The sequence below is a fragment of the Anopheles maculipalpis genome, chromosome 2RL, assembly GCF_943734695.1.
Source record: "Anopheles maculipalpis chromosome 2RL, idAnoMacuDA_375_x, whole genome shotgun sequence".
NCBI lineage: Eukaryota > Metazoa > Arthropoda > Insecta > Diptera > Culicidae > Anopheles > Anopheles maculipalpis.
Genome location: NC_064871.1, coordinates 26499520 through 26511136, shown reverse-complemented (window position 1 = coordinate 26511136; position 11617 = coordinate 26499520). Strand labels below are relative to the sequence as shown.

Sequence of the window (11617 nt, the reverse complement as noted above, 5' to 3'; positions counted from 1 at the left end):
CCCCATGCCGCGTTTGTTTTTGTGTTTCTTTTTCGAAAAAACTCAAATAGAAAATGTCTCCTCCCATCTCCTTACACAAATGAAACAAATCCGACTGACAACATATAGTTTTTATCTCAATTTTCCACTATTCCCGTGTACTGGCTTAGAGATGAATTGCTATCCAGTTATTTCGAAAAATTGGTTAAACTGCAGCGTCCTCTTACAATTAAAATAGCAGATGTAGAAGAATAAATTGTTTGTACAAGAAGGAAATCATCTGCACGATACACTTCACATTCAATACCACAAGCCTGGTCAAGAAAAAAAGTTCTTTCCGTATTATATTATGCTGTGTTGTGGGAAACTTGGTTCATAAATCTGCTCAAAAACTCCCTTGGTGTCATCATGAATAGTAATTTCTAAAATACCACGAATAAATTATTTCTTTGAAAAAGTGCGAAAATTTAAGGTAATATGTAATAGCATCGGAAGAGAAATTTTGCATAACGAAAGCGAACTGTGCAATTTAAATTTTGACGTTTCTCCCAACAGTAGTACGCGACACCAACAACCCCCTTCTATTCACATACACATACATTACTGCTCATCTCACACAAACACCGGTAACCCGATCAGCTGTCAAAAACGGGTGGCGTAAACAAAACAACATGCCTCCAATACAGGGGGTTGCGCGAAAATAATGGTGTGCGCAGAGGGTGGTTTTATCGTGTTTTGTATGTTTTTTTTTTGTATTTTGATGTGTCATTCACAATATTGACGCGATTGATTCGTAATTAGGAGAAAACGCACCACAAGGCTGCTACTGCCTAGACTCACAGTATATACAAACAAACAAAACCAGTCTGTGGTGTTGTGGAACCAGACGCGCGCGCGACAAAGGAATCGATCAAAGGAACAAAGTGCCACCATACAAAGTGTGTATTCAGTGCAGCACCCTCAAAGCAGAAACACAATGCATGGTGTGCTGATGGTTCGTATCATCACCATCTTTACCGTCCCTTGTGACCGCCACCGATAAGAAAGAAAAGCGAACCGAAACGTGGGAAGTGCAAGGCCGAGCCCGACGTTTCAAACACACATTCCAACACCTGACATTCTCGCGTCTCAAATGCACCACCGCCACAAACGACGGTCGGTGCGATATTCCGTGACTGCCGCCACTCCATTGCTTGGCCTACGCGAAAGTATTCGGCCAGCAGCGCGGTGTGCTGCTTCGTGTGGTTCGCTTGAAAAAAACGGGTAAGTTTGAGCCACCCTCAGCTGCAGGTTAATTACCATTGCCCTTAACTAATGCTGTCGCTCGTTTAGTTTGCAGTAGACTGAACGGTGTACGTGTACCTTCCGGTGTATCCTGTGTTTGGTTCAGTGGAAGTGGAAGTCAAGATGAGCTCGGCGGACGAACTGATAACGCTGAGCAATGAGACTGTGGGCAACTCTACCTTTTTTGCGTACATCGGTAAGCCACCAAAATAAGGGACACTTACAAATTGGGACAAGCGTTTTACCGTCTCCAATAAACCCTCTGTTATCCCCAGGACAATACATAGACCTGGACTACTCGATATGGTTGTATCGGTTGCTTACACCGGTGCTGGTTACATTCCTACTGCCTTGCGCATTTGTGCTGTTAATTTACTGTACCATATCATTTCTCTACATTTACAAGCTGCACAGGTAAGCAAAGGGTGTAACACTACGGGTCACTGGAGCTTCCTGTCAGCCATGTATAAATAATTCGACGTCTCTATTTTGGAACAGTCGATTTATATTGCAGGTTTACAATGAGGGTGACTTTGACTTCTGGGATGTGGCGCGAACTCTGGTCGCCGTTGTATGGGATGCCCACGGATGGATATTTCATGGTACGTACGGAATGAACTTCCCAATCCAGCTACTTTGCCAAATAACTGATAATTCGCGCCTCCCTTATCTCACTGACAGGTTACGAGGTGTGTGGGTTGGAGAATCTCCCTGAAACAGGTCCCGCGCTTATCATCTACTATCATGGAGCAATCCCGATCGATATGTATTACTTTACGGCACGCGTCTACCTGAAGCGACAACGGTTAATTTATACCGTTGGCGATCGATTTCTGAACAAAGTGCCCGGCTGGAAGCTGCTGGCACGTGTGATGAAGATCAGCCCTGGTACGGTTCAGTCGTGTGCGAGCGTGTTGCGTGATGGCAATTTGCTTTCGATTGCACCGGGCGGTGTGTACGAAGCACAGTTCGGTGACAGCAACTATGAGCTGCTCTGGCGGCAACGGGTCGGCTTCGCTAAGGTAGCGATTGAGTCGAAAGCGGTAAGGAGTGAGAAATGAAGGAGTCCAACTCGTAAAAATTGCAAATTAATCATATCGTTCTTTCCTTAGCCAATTATTCCTATGTTTACAGAAAATCTTCGCGAAGGCTTCCGTTCGGTTGGTCTTGCCAAACGACTCTTCATCCGTCTCTACAATGCAGTACGCTTCCCGGTGCGCCCAATCTACGGTGGCTTTCCGGTCAAGTTCCGCACACATCTGGGCGCACCGATACCGTACGATCCGTCCTTATCGCCCGAGGATCTTCAAGAAAAGGTGGCGTTTGCGATCGAGGAACTTATCAACCAGCATCAGCGTATCCCGGGCAGTATCTTTCACGCACTGGTGGATCGTTTTATCACACGCAAGACGAAAGCTAAATGAACAAGACGCGCTGTTTCCTTACCGTACAGTTAACTGTTTTCCCTTTGGTAGGTGCTATTACTGTGTTTGTATGTGTGTGTGTGTGCTGCAGGACGTACAGCACGTGACCGAACAAAGTGACCGGATGTATTTAATATGTCTGTACTTAATAGATGTGTACAATAATGGATGAGATTTAACCAGTTTCGTTTGCTTCTGTTTTGCTTGTCCCAAAAAGAGGCAAGCCTCCGAAAAATACTACGCAAATCGGGCATCAATCATCAATTACGGGTAGTTCTCTCGGCTCTCCATATCGTATTGCAGCGCCAATTGAACGTCTCTACCAGACGCTAATTCACTTACGAATTACGCACCCCAAATAGTTTATTCGAGCAGCATGTCACGCCAGCGTCTTAGTTTCAGTGGCATCGAAACTGTGAGTGAAGGTTTGTTTTTGCGTTGAAGTCAAAAAGTAAGTGTATGCGGCTTTCCAACAATCGATATTTTGTTTTTCTTTTTTTTTTTTGCTTCAGTACTCGTATCGTGTGGTGGTATTACCGCTTGGTTAACAGGCCGATTTGTGGAATTATTCGTTCGGTAAACCGGAATCTCACAGTAGCACTAATAGGCAATCGTGTATAAATTCCCGATTGGATTTACCCGAAACTAAATTCTACCAGCATGGCATACATGATGTATTACGCACTTTACAGAGAGATCCGTTGGTAATAGCGGTGTCAGACTAGGTATCGAATACCATCCGTATCGTAGCCCTGCAAGGATGTTGGATACAATAGAAGGCCAAAAAACCTTTTGTAGGCCATTAACAAAAAACTTTTCTCTTGCCAACAGAATAATGGAAAAAAAGATTTTTATTTATTTTATTTATAATTGATTATTACGGGCCAGTGCCGTATTGTCGGAAAAAAAGATATTAACACATTTTTCACTAGATACAGTTTACTAACTGACAACGAGCTCCTTCGTGTTTCTCAAAAGCCACCACCAGTAGATATGAGGCATCACAAAACGTCTTTATTTACGCTCTTATTTTGCGACCACATAAGGCGAATCCCTTATTCGGTACGATTACGTAGCAGGTTCAAGCATTTCTTCGTCTAGACGCTCCAAGATAAATACGTGGTAGTGAGTTAGATACCAGTCGTACTTTCTGTGTCCGAAGCCATGGAACACAAGACTTGGCCTGTAATCTCAAAAGCCATACAGCATTACTAACATCTCCTAAACATTAAAACATATCACATTCACTGCTCTTTTTCCTTTAATTTGGTATTCTTCCTTTTCCCTTTAGATAGGCCTGTCCGACTAAAGTTCAACAGGTGTGTACATGCACGTTGCGATATCGATTTTCGTCTGCTGCATATCTCTGTTTTGACGCATTGGGTCAGAGCGGGCGCAGTGGCAGACGAATCAAAGGAAAGGAAAAAAAAACTTAACATATCTCTATCAATTGTTATTCCGTGCTAAAGCTGTATACTTTAGCAAAATCAGCTGGGCCACATGGTACTAACGATACGCTTAACTAGATCACCCGAGGTTCGAACAAAATCCGTTGATAAGACCAACCAATCCGTCACACGAAGAGCGTGAGAGTGAGTGAAAAGGCGTCCCTTAGATAACCCGCGCAACGGTAATTTTACGCGTGCGAGTACATCAGGCCAGTCAGGCGGTTGCAAATTTTACATAACCTTTCACCCTTACCGACAATGAGTGCATGCTGCAGTTTTTGCATGTTGGCATAGGTCGACACAACGGAACGATCTTTTTACGTAGGGCTCATACGAGATGGACAACGAAAGTGGCACGATGTCCACTGGACTGGGCAGTACGTTGATTGGTAAGTATTGGTACTAAAAAACTGAACAGAAAAGTAGAGTTAGTAGCAATATCTTTGTGCCGGCAGCTGCAGTTCCTGACTGGTTCGGATGGATGCATAATTTATCGCTCCCTCTGCTGGTGGTGTTCGTTCTGCCATGGGTGTATGTGTTATTGATTTTATTGTCCGTACCCTATTTGCACATTTGCAATTTGCTTCGGTAAGCTCCGTGGATGTTTTGTGAAGAGTTTTGTGTGAAAATTAGGTTTAAAATTCAAAAATTCCATTTTTTTTAGATCAAAGTTTTGGAGGGATAGCAATGAGGATGAATTCTGGAAGGCGGCTCGAAAGTTTATGGCGCTCGTATGGCACCTTCACAGCAGAATATTTCATGGTAATTTATTTGTAAAGATTAATGTCCAAAAAATTACAGATTTAACGGCTCTTTTTATAATTTCTTCATCAAGGATACGAAGTAATCGGTCTGGAGAACCTACCTGAAACCGGGCCAGCACTGTTAATCTATTATCACGGTGCATTGCCCATCGACATGTACTATCTCGCAGCCGAAATGATGCTGAAACGTGACCGGCTGATACACTCGGTTGGCGATCGATTTCTGGACCACATTCCCGGCTGGCGTCTCGTATCGCGCGTAATGCGCGTTACCTCTGGCTCGGTGCAGTCATGCGTGGCAACATTGCGTGCCGGTGAGCTCCTGTCCATTGCACCGGGCGGTGTGTATGAGGCACAGTTCGGTGATAGTGCGTACGAGGTGCTGTGGAAAAGTCGTACCGGCTTTGCGCGAGTTGCACTAGAAGCGAAGGTGGTAAGTTGACCAGCATATCCCAAAGGAACGCATAGGAAGACACGCTTGTAAGCATGTTCTTGTTTTAGCCCATCATACCCATGTTTACGGTTAATATACGTGAATGCTTCCGTACGGTTTCGGTGGCACGGTGGGCTTTTGTGCGCCTCTACAGCGTGTTGAAAATACCCGTCCTGCCCATTTACGGTGGGTTCCCGGTGAAGTTGCGCACGGTGCTTGGTAAACCGATACCGCACGATGATGCGTTGAGTCCGGTCACGCTGCAAGAGAAGGTTGCTAATGCTATAGCGGAGCTGGTCCGAGAACATCAGCGAGTACCGGGTGAAATACTGTATGCTATCGGTGATCGGTTTGAAACAGCGGTACACGTGCATGGTGGAAAAGAAGCAAAATTGTAAGTTTGAATGTTTTTAATTATAATGTGCCGAATTGAGCGGATTTACTCTGCTGGTTATTTAAAACTGTCGAATAAAATGTGATTTTGATGATTTTATAGTTGAATTTGCATCAATATATTAGCGGCGACTGTGTTGGGTGCAATCATTAGCTCGAATTTTAGCCCGTCGAAGCGATGTTAGGGGGCCGCTTACTCCGCGTACCGCTAGACCCGCCACTGGGTGCGGTTATCTGTAGAATTTGAATTTAAAATTTATAGCACATAGGCACACATTAGTCGGTGTCACACAATTCAAATAAAATTCAACATTTTGTTCTGTTTTTTTACATACTGCCGATTTAATATGAATTAGTTAAATTATAATAAATTAAAAAACTCATTTTTTTTAATTTATAGAAATTATTTTAAAATAATTTCGCCAACATGTCACCCGAAATGACCATCAGTATCGCGCTCATTTGAATCGCACGTGCGCGTCAAAACAAGTCGCATGTGCTAATATCAAAACAAACCCCCATTTCAAGGGTAGTTTTGGAACGGACCTGCCGTTTGTAATTTTTAGTCCATCTTTTTAAGTGTTTTTGGTTTGGTGTTTGTTTCACGATGGAAGCACTAGAAGAAATAGTCCCTTTTCTATCAAAATCTGCTCGTCTCGATCTGCGGGTCGTTTCTCTCTCACATGTGCTTGGTAAGTATGGTAGTACCACGAACTGTTGTATGTACAAGTTGTAATTGATCGGCTTTTTTGCACTTTTAGGAATTACAGGCTCAGTGGAAGGGATCAAATTGCTCATTACAAATGAAACATTGCTAAATAATCTGCTTGATCTAACAACTGATGAGTCCGTAGCGAAGGATGCTGTACTGTGTCTTGTTAATATTACGGCAGAAGAGTTTGGAGCCGCTGTGGTAGTAGATAAGGTAATACGTTCTCTGCTTCCGGAAAAGGAAACAAATCTAAAGCAATGATCTTTGTATGATTTTTAGCTTTCCGAACGATTAATACCAATCGCATATGAAGCGATACTGGACGAGAACTGCAAGCTGAGCGATGCATGGTGTATGGTACTGTGCAACATCACCCGTCCCGAGCATCTCGTCGAATCGGTCCTGAAGCATCTGCTGGCGATAGAGTTTGCGTTGGAAAAGCTAACCACGTGCTTTACGCGCATTAATTACAACAAGCAAAAGTGCCATCTTAATTACCTCAGTCCATTGTTTAGCAACGTGTCGCAAAGTAAAGCCGGTCGTACCGTGTTTTGCAACCAGACGACAGGGCTACTGGGCCGGTTGCTTCCGTTCGTACATCACGAGGGAAGTATTGTACGTCGGGGTGGTGCTGTCGGGTTGCTTAAAAACGTGTGTTTTGATTCGTCTGAGCATGAATGGCTGCTAAGCGAGGAAATGGATGTTCTACCATTTATCCTACTGCCACTTGCCGGACCGGAAGAATTTGATGATGAGACGAACGAAAAGCTGCCGGTAGATTTGCAATATCTCGGCCCGGATAAGAAGCGCGAGGATGATCCGGATGTGCGCAAGATGCTGGTAGAATCGTTAGCACAGCTGTGTGCGACACGCAAGGGAAGGCAACATTTGCGAGACCACGGTACGTACGAGATTTTGCGCGAATTGCACAAATTTGAATGCAGGCCGGAGGGTGATAGAGCCGTACTGGCTGCGGTGGAGAATGTGGTGGATATTTTGATCAGGTAAGGCGTATCGCCTAAATATTGTGAGCACGCTATTCTAACGTAATTTATTCCCATCGCAGGACGGAAGAAGAAATTGGGGAGGATAACCTGAAGCAGCTTGAAATTCCGGACGATGTGAAGGCAAAAATCGAAAACATGAGCAAAGAAATCGAAAAATAGAACCCATAATCATACGCTCCCATTGCATACCCTGGCCTGGTACGAACAGTTTATTATCTCCGTTTCAGGCGCACCATATGTCCGTTTGAGATTTTCATCGTAAGTGCTATTTTGGTGGTTAAATCTTCCAGCTTTAGATCCGTTTCAATGCGGAAGCGTGTAAGTACCTTAAGTAACATAATCTTCATTGAAAGCCAAGCGTACCGTAAACCGACACAATTCCGCGATCCACCACTGAACGGGAGCAGTGCAAATCGGTCGTACTGTAGCGCTTCGAAGCGTTCCGGTCGAAAGCAATCGGCATCAGGACCCCAATGGATAGGATTTCGATGTATATCAAATATGTCGATAACGATATCAATATTCGATGGAAGACGATACTCACCAAGATCGATTTCTTTCGTCGTTCTTCGGCCAATGACGGCCGCAATTGGTAGCAATCGTAGCGACTCTTTTAGTACCATCTCCATGTAGGTGAGCCGGTTTAGAGTTTCGTGGCGGTTGTTTTCTACCACAGCAGTGCCACAGTGAGCCCGAATTTCGTTGTAAAGTTTTTCCTGTACCTCAGGATGCATCGCTAGCAGAAGGATAGTGTTGGCTACGGTCATTGCACTTGTTTCATTGCCAGCAAATATGATTGTGTTTAGCTCGTGCTCAATAGCTTCGTTATCGAGCGTGGAGCTTACTAACTGATCAACCAAACTGAATTGTTTGTCATCTTTCGTCGGAGTAAAGGATATCTTTTTCTCGTTTAAAATCGCTTTCGATGGACGGCTAAATTCCTCCAACGCTTTCAGCTCCTTTTGATACACAGACGTCCACCGGTAAAGCCACTGGGGATGAAGAAAAATGTCAACCGCTCGGATGGTTACAACTTCAAATAGCCTAGGGAAAGAAAGGGACACATTTATCCGTTTTGAAAGTTTTAGAGCTGAGAAATGAGCAACTTACTCTTCAAGAACATCCAGATAGCTACACGTGGAAGATTCCTGAATATGCATATCAGTTCCTAGCGTGGTAGCTAAAAAAGGATAATATGGCACCAAACACTTTAGCTTTAGCATTTTGTTATGCTCATGCTGCAAAAATCACTCACCAAAAATCATATCCAACGTACATCTAGCGGTAAAGCGATAGATGTCGAATGTTTGACCCGTCTCAACCATCTCGCCTAACGCACGTACCATTGTTTCAGCCTTCTCCTCAAACAGTGGTATAAAACCGCGTAGAATCGATTGATTAAAGTTAGGCTGGATCATTTTCCGATGGGCTCGCCATTTATGTGCAGGAAGCGAAAAAATACCTTGAAGTGGTGTGAATCGATAGAAGCTCGCTTTATCCACAGTTGACGGTGAGGTCAGAATCGTTCGCGCATGATCAGCCGAACTGACGATCACCACCGGTACCGGTCCGAGCCAGATGCAGTAAGCCGATCCATACGTGGCGGTTAGATTGACCAAAGTTTGAAGATATTGGGAAGTGTTCCTCCCGGGGATGACGTACATTGAACCGATGAGTGGAAAATTCAGAGGACCAGGCAAACGGCTCAATAGCTGCCAAGTTCGACGATTTTTCCATGTCCGGTAAAGGTAGACAGTAGCACAGAACAGAACGCACTGCACGATTGTGTGAAACATTTTGAATGCTTCCGGTTAAGATCGGAGGAGAGTTTTTATGTTAGCTTCTCTTGCAAGATGATTATGATAGTAAAGAAAAGCGGTAATTAATGCAAGTGCGTACAATGGGAGCGTGATGTGGTTGTCGCGTCATTGCTACCCATTTGTTTAACGAATTATCGTTACATGAGAATTGCTGTACGTTAACCTAGTGCATGACACGTGCTTTGCTTCGTGTGTCGGCACTGTGGCGTTTGCACTTAGTTTCGCATCTGTACGATTATATTTCGCATTTTTATAGGGAAAAAGGGTTCGAAGCGCAACAACGCAAACAACCTTGAAGCACGTGTTCAGTACGTAGGAGAAAAAGAAATCACCGATAGGGAGTTGTACTGTTGTTCGTTTACGTTTCTGGATCTTCCCGCTATAAGTAGGTATTTAATCAGAAAGTTCACCTGGAATCAAGGTAAATGATACAAGCATTCGTGTGGAATTTGATAAACTTACAAGTTAGCTGGATAATTGTATCTCTTCCCACGTGCTTCGAAGTACGAGTGGAAAGTTTTACATCAAAGATACATAATTGGCAATTTTGTTTTTCATATTCTGATGTCGTTTATCATCTCGAACTGCCTAAGTTTTTTCGTTTCTTTGATTAATCTTTACGAACACTTCTTTAGCGGTTTAAATTAAAATATCACCGCATTGGATATGCATTTTATTTAATACGATTAGTATTTTCACTGGGATGCGAAATGACAGCAAAATGATATTGTCACAGTCATTCGATGTTCGAATTACGTGTTCGAAACAACATCCGTTTTTATCAGCCTTTAATGAACCATAGGATATAGTTTTCCCTGAAACAAGGTAAAATATCCCTAGCCAGAATTATTCTCTAATTTCTCATTTGTCTAAAACGCACAATATGCTTCAAACAATCAACAAACTAATGTTGTTATTGCTGTGCTGAAATAGGCTTGTGTTGTTCGCAACTGTCAAAATCGCGTCTGTCAATGTGTTGGTAAGAAAACGAACCGCGAGCCTAGCTCCGTTCCATGCACGGTGTATGGCCACAGTTAAACAAATTCCGCGAAACTCGAAGGAACACGAAGGAACGGTTCTCCGCGCGCGGCCGTCGTAATCGTTTTGTTGCTAGTGAAAGATATTACTCTTTTTCGATAGTGATGCGTGTGCATACTTAGCGCATTACCGTGGTGTGTGCGCTGTGTTTTCCGTGCTACAGAAAGTCCTAGAAAGCATCCTTCTTTCGGCAGAGATAGTGTGACAAAAGCGAGCAAAACAAAGCATCATTTCTATTGCTGTTGTCTTATCCAGCAGAGGCAAGCACACACACACACACACTCACTCATGGGCACAATCGTGTACGGTGGGGTGTTGTGTAGAGAAGTGTGTTGTTTTCGTTGGTGGTAAAGCCAGAACCGCGAGACGTCGGGAGGGAAAGATTCTCCTTCTTTCCTTTGAACCGAAATTACTTCCATCTCTGAAGGCCAAATGTTATTTGCTCTGCCCCCCACACCATTCGCCCGCTGTGTTTGATGTGGCCCTAGATGGCAATGCGAAGAAGGATCCGAATTTGGCGTTAAATAACTATCCAATGTAGAGAGAAATGGAGATGGAACACCGAATGTACGATAGATGTAGACGAGCACATTTGGGGTGTTAATTTTGATAGGTCAGCTAGAAATCGGCAGCTCCTGCTTTCACACACACGCAAGATGCCATCGAGATGGTGCTGTGGTGGTAAACATCGTGAGGTAGAGTTATGTGGCCCTTAGTTCAGCGGGGTGGGAGCCACTTTTCGGAAGCATCGATCGTTTTGCCGTAAAACTAAATCAACTCACGCTTCGAAGGAGGCAAAAAGTGCACTGTGTTGTCCCAGTTCGTCCCTGTTCGTCGGTGACTCACCCTGAGTGTATGGTGTTTACTGTGTGCATTTTGTTTGTGCAGTCAGTGTGCAGACTCGCGAAGGTCATTTCTGAGAAGAATAGAAAGCATAAAACAATCAGCACCATAACCGGAACGCCAATGTTCACACACATGCACTATGGTCGATTGGCAACAGCACTTAGCAGCAGGCCGTGAAGAAAATTGTGTTGTTCTGACATAACGCGTACTGTGTTTGTTTTGTTCTGCAACGAGGGCCCACCGGGTTGTAAATACTGTGTGAAGTAATACTCCGATCTGTTCGAAGCACACCCCCTACCTGAACCAGAGGGAGTTCATCGACCGTTTTTGTTGAGTCCGCGATCGGAAAGGGTTTGTTGGCATATCTAGTGTGTGTGTGTGCGTGTGTGGATCATTCGATTCAATTGTTGTGTGGCGGCGACGGTGGCGGTCTACCAATCATATCATTATCACCTCATTGAGTACGTTT

General features: G+C 44.0%; 4 protein-coding genes across 4 annotated transcripts; 3 read left to right on the top strand and 1 right to left on the bottom strand.

Moving 5' to 3' along the window:
- Positions 1-1365: 1365 nt before the first annotated feature.
- On the top strand, positions 1366-2687 carry LOC126558532 (transmembrane protein 68-like). The gene is made up of 5 exons (XM_050214556.1): positions 1366-1459; positions 1539-1677; positions 1762-1865; positions 1945-2306; positions 2376-2687. The coding sequence occupies exons 1-5, from the start codon at positions 1387-1389 to the stop codon at positions 2685-2687; spliced, it is 990 nt and encodes a 329-aa protein (XP_050070513.1). The 5' UTR covers positions 1366-1386.
- A 1785-nt stretch (positions 2688-4472) lies between these two features.
- Positions 4473-5730, top strand: LOC126559850 (transmembrane protein 68-like). Its single transcript, XM_050216023.1, has 5 exons — positions 4473-4524; positions 4591-4723; positions 4800-4897; positions 4971-5332; positions 5401-5730. Exons 1-5 carry the CDS (start codon positions 4473-4475, stop codon positions 5728-5730), a joined length of 975 nt encoding a protein of 324 aa, XP_050071980.1.
- Positions 5731-6324: 594 nt separating this feature from the next.
- Positions 6325-7614, top strand: LOC126558414 (protein HGH1 homolog). The gene is made up of 4 exons (XM_050214427.1): positions 6325-6417; positions 6487-6650; positions 6717-7441; positions 7504-7614. The coding sequence occupies exons 1-4, from the start codon at positions 6333-6335 to the stop codon at positions 7601-7603; spliced, it is 1074 nt and encodes a 357-aa protein (XP_050070384.1). The 5' UTR covers positions 6325-6332; the 3' UTR covers positions 7604-7614.
- A 39-nt stretch (positions 7615-7653) lies between these two features.
- On the bottom strand, positions 7654-9258 carry LOC126558713 (cytochrome P450 4C1-like). Its single transcript, XM_050214767.1, has 3 exons — positions 8700-9258; positions 8555-8624; positions 7654-8488 (listed from the first exon to the last, which is right to left on the bottom strand). The coding sequence occupies exons 1-3, from the start codon at positions 9238-9240 to the stop codon at positions 7657-7659; spliced, it is 1443 nt and encodes a 480-aa protein (XP_050070724.1). The 5' UTR covers positions 9241-9258; the 3' UTR covers positions 7654-7656.
- Between the last annotated feature and the right edge of the window lie 2359 nt (positions 9259-11617).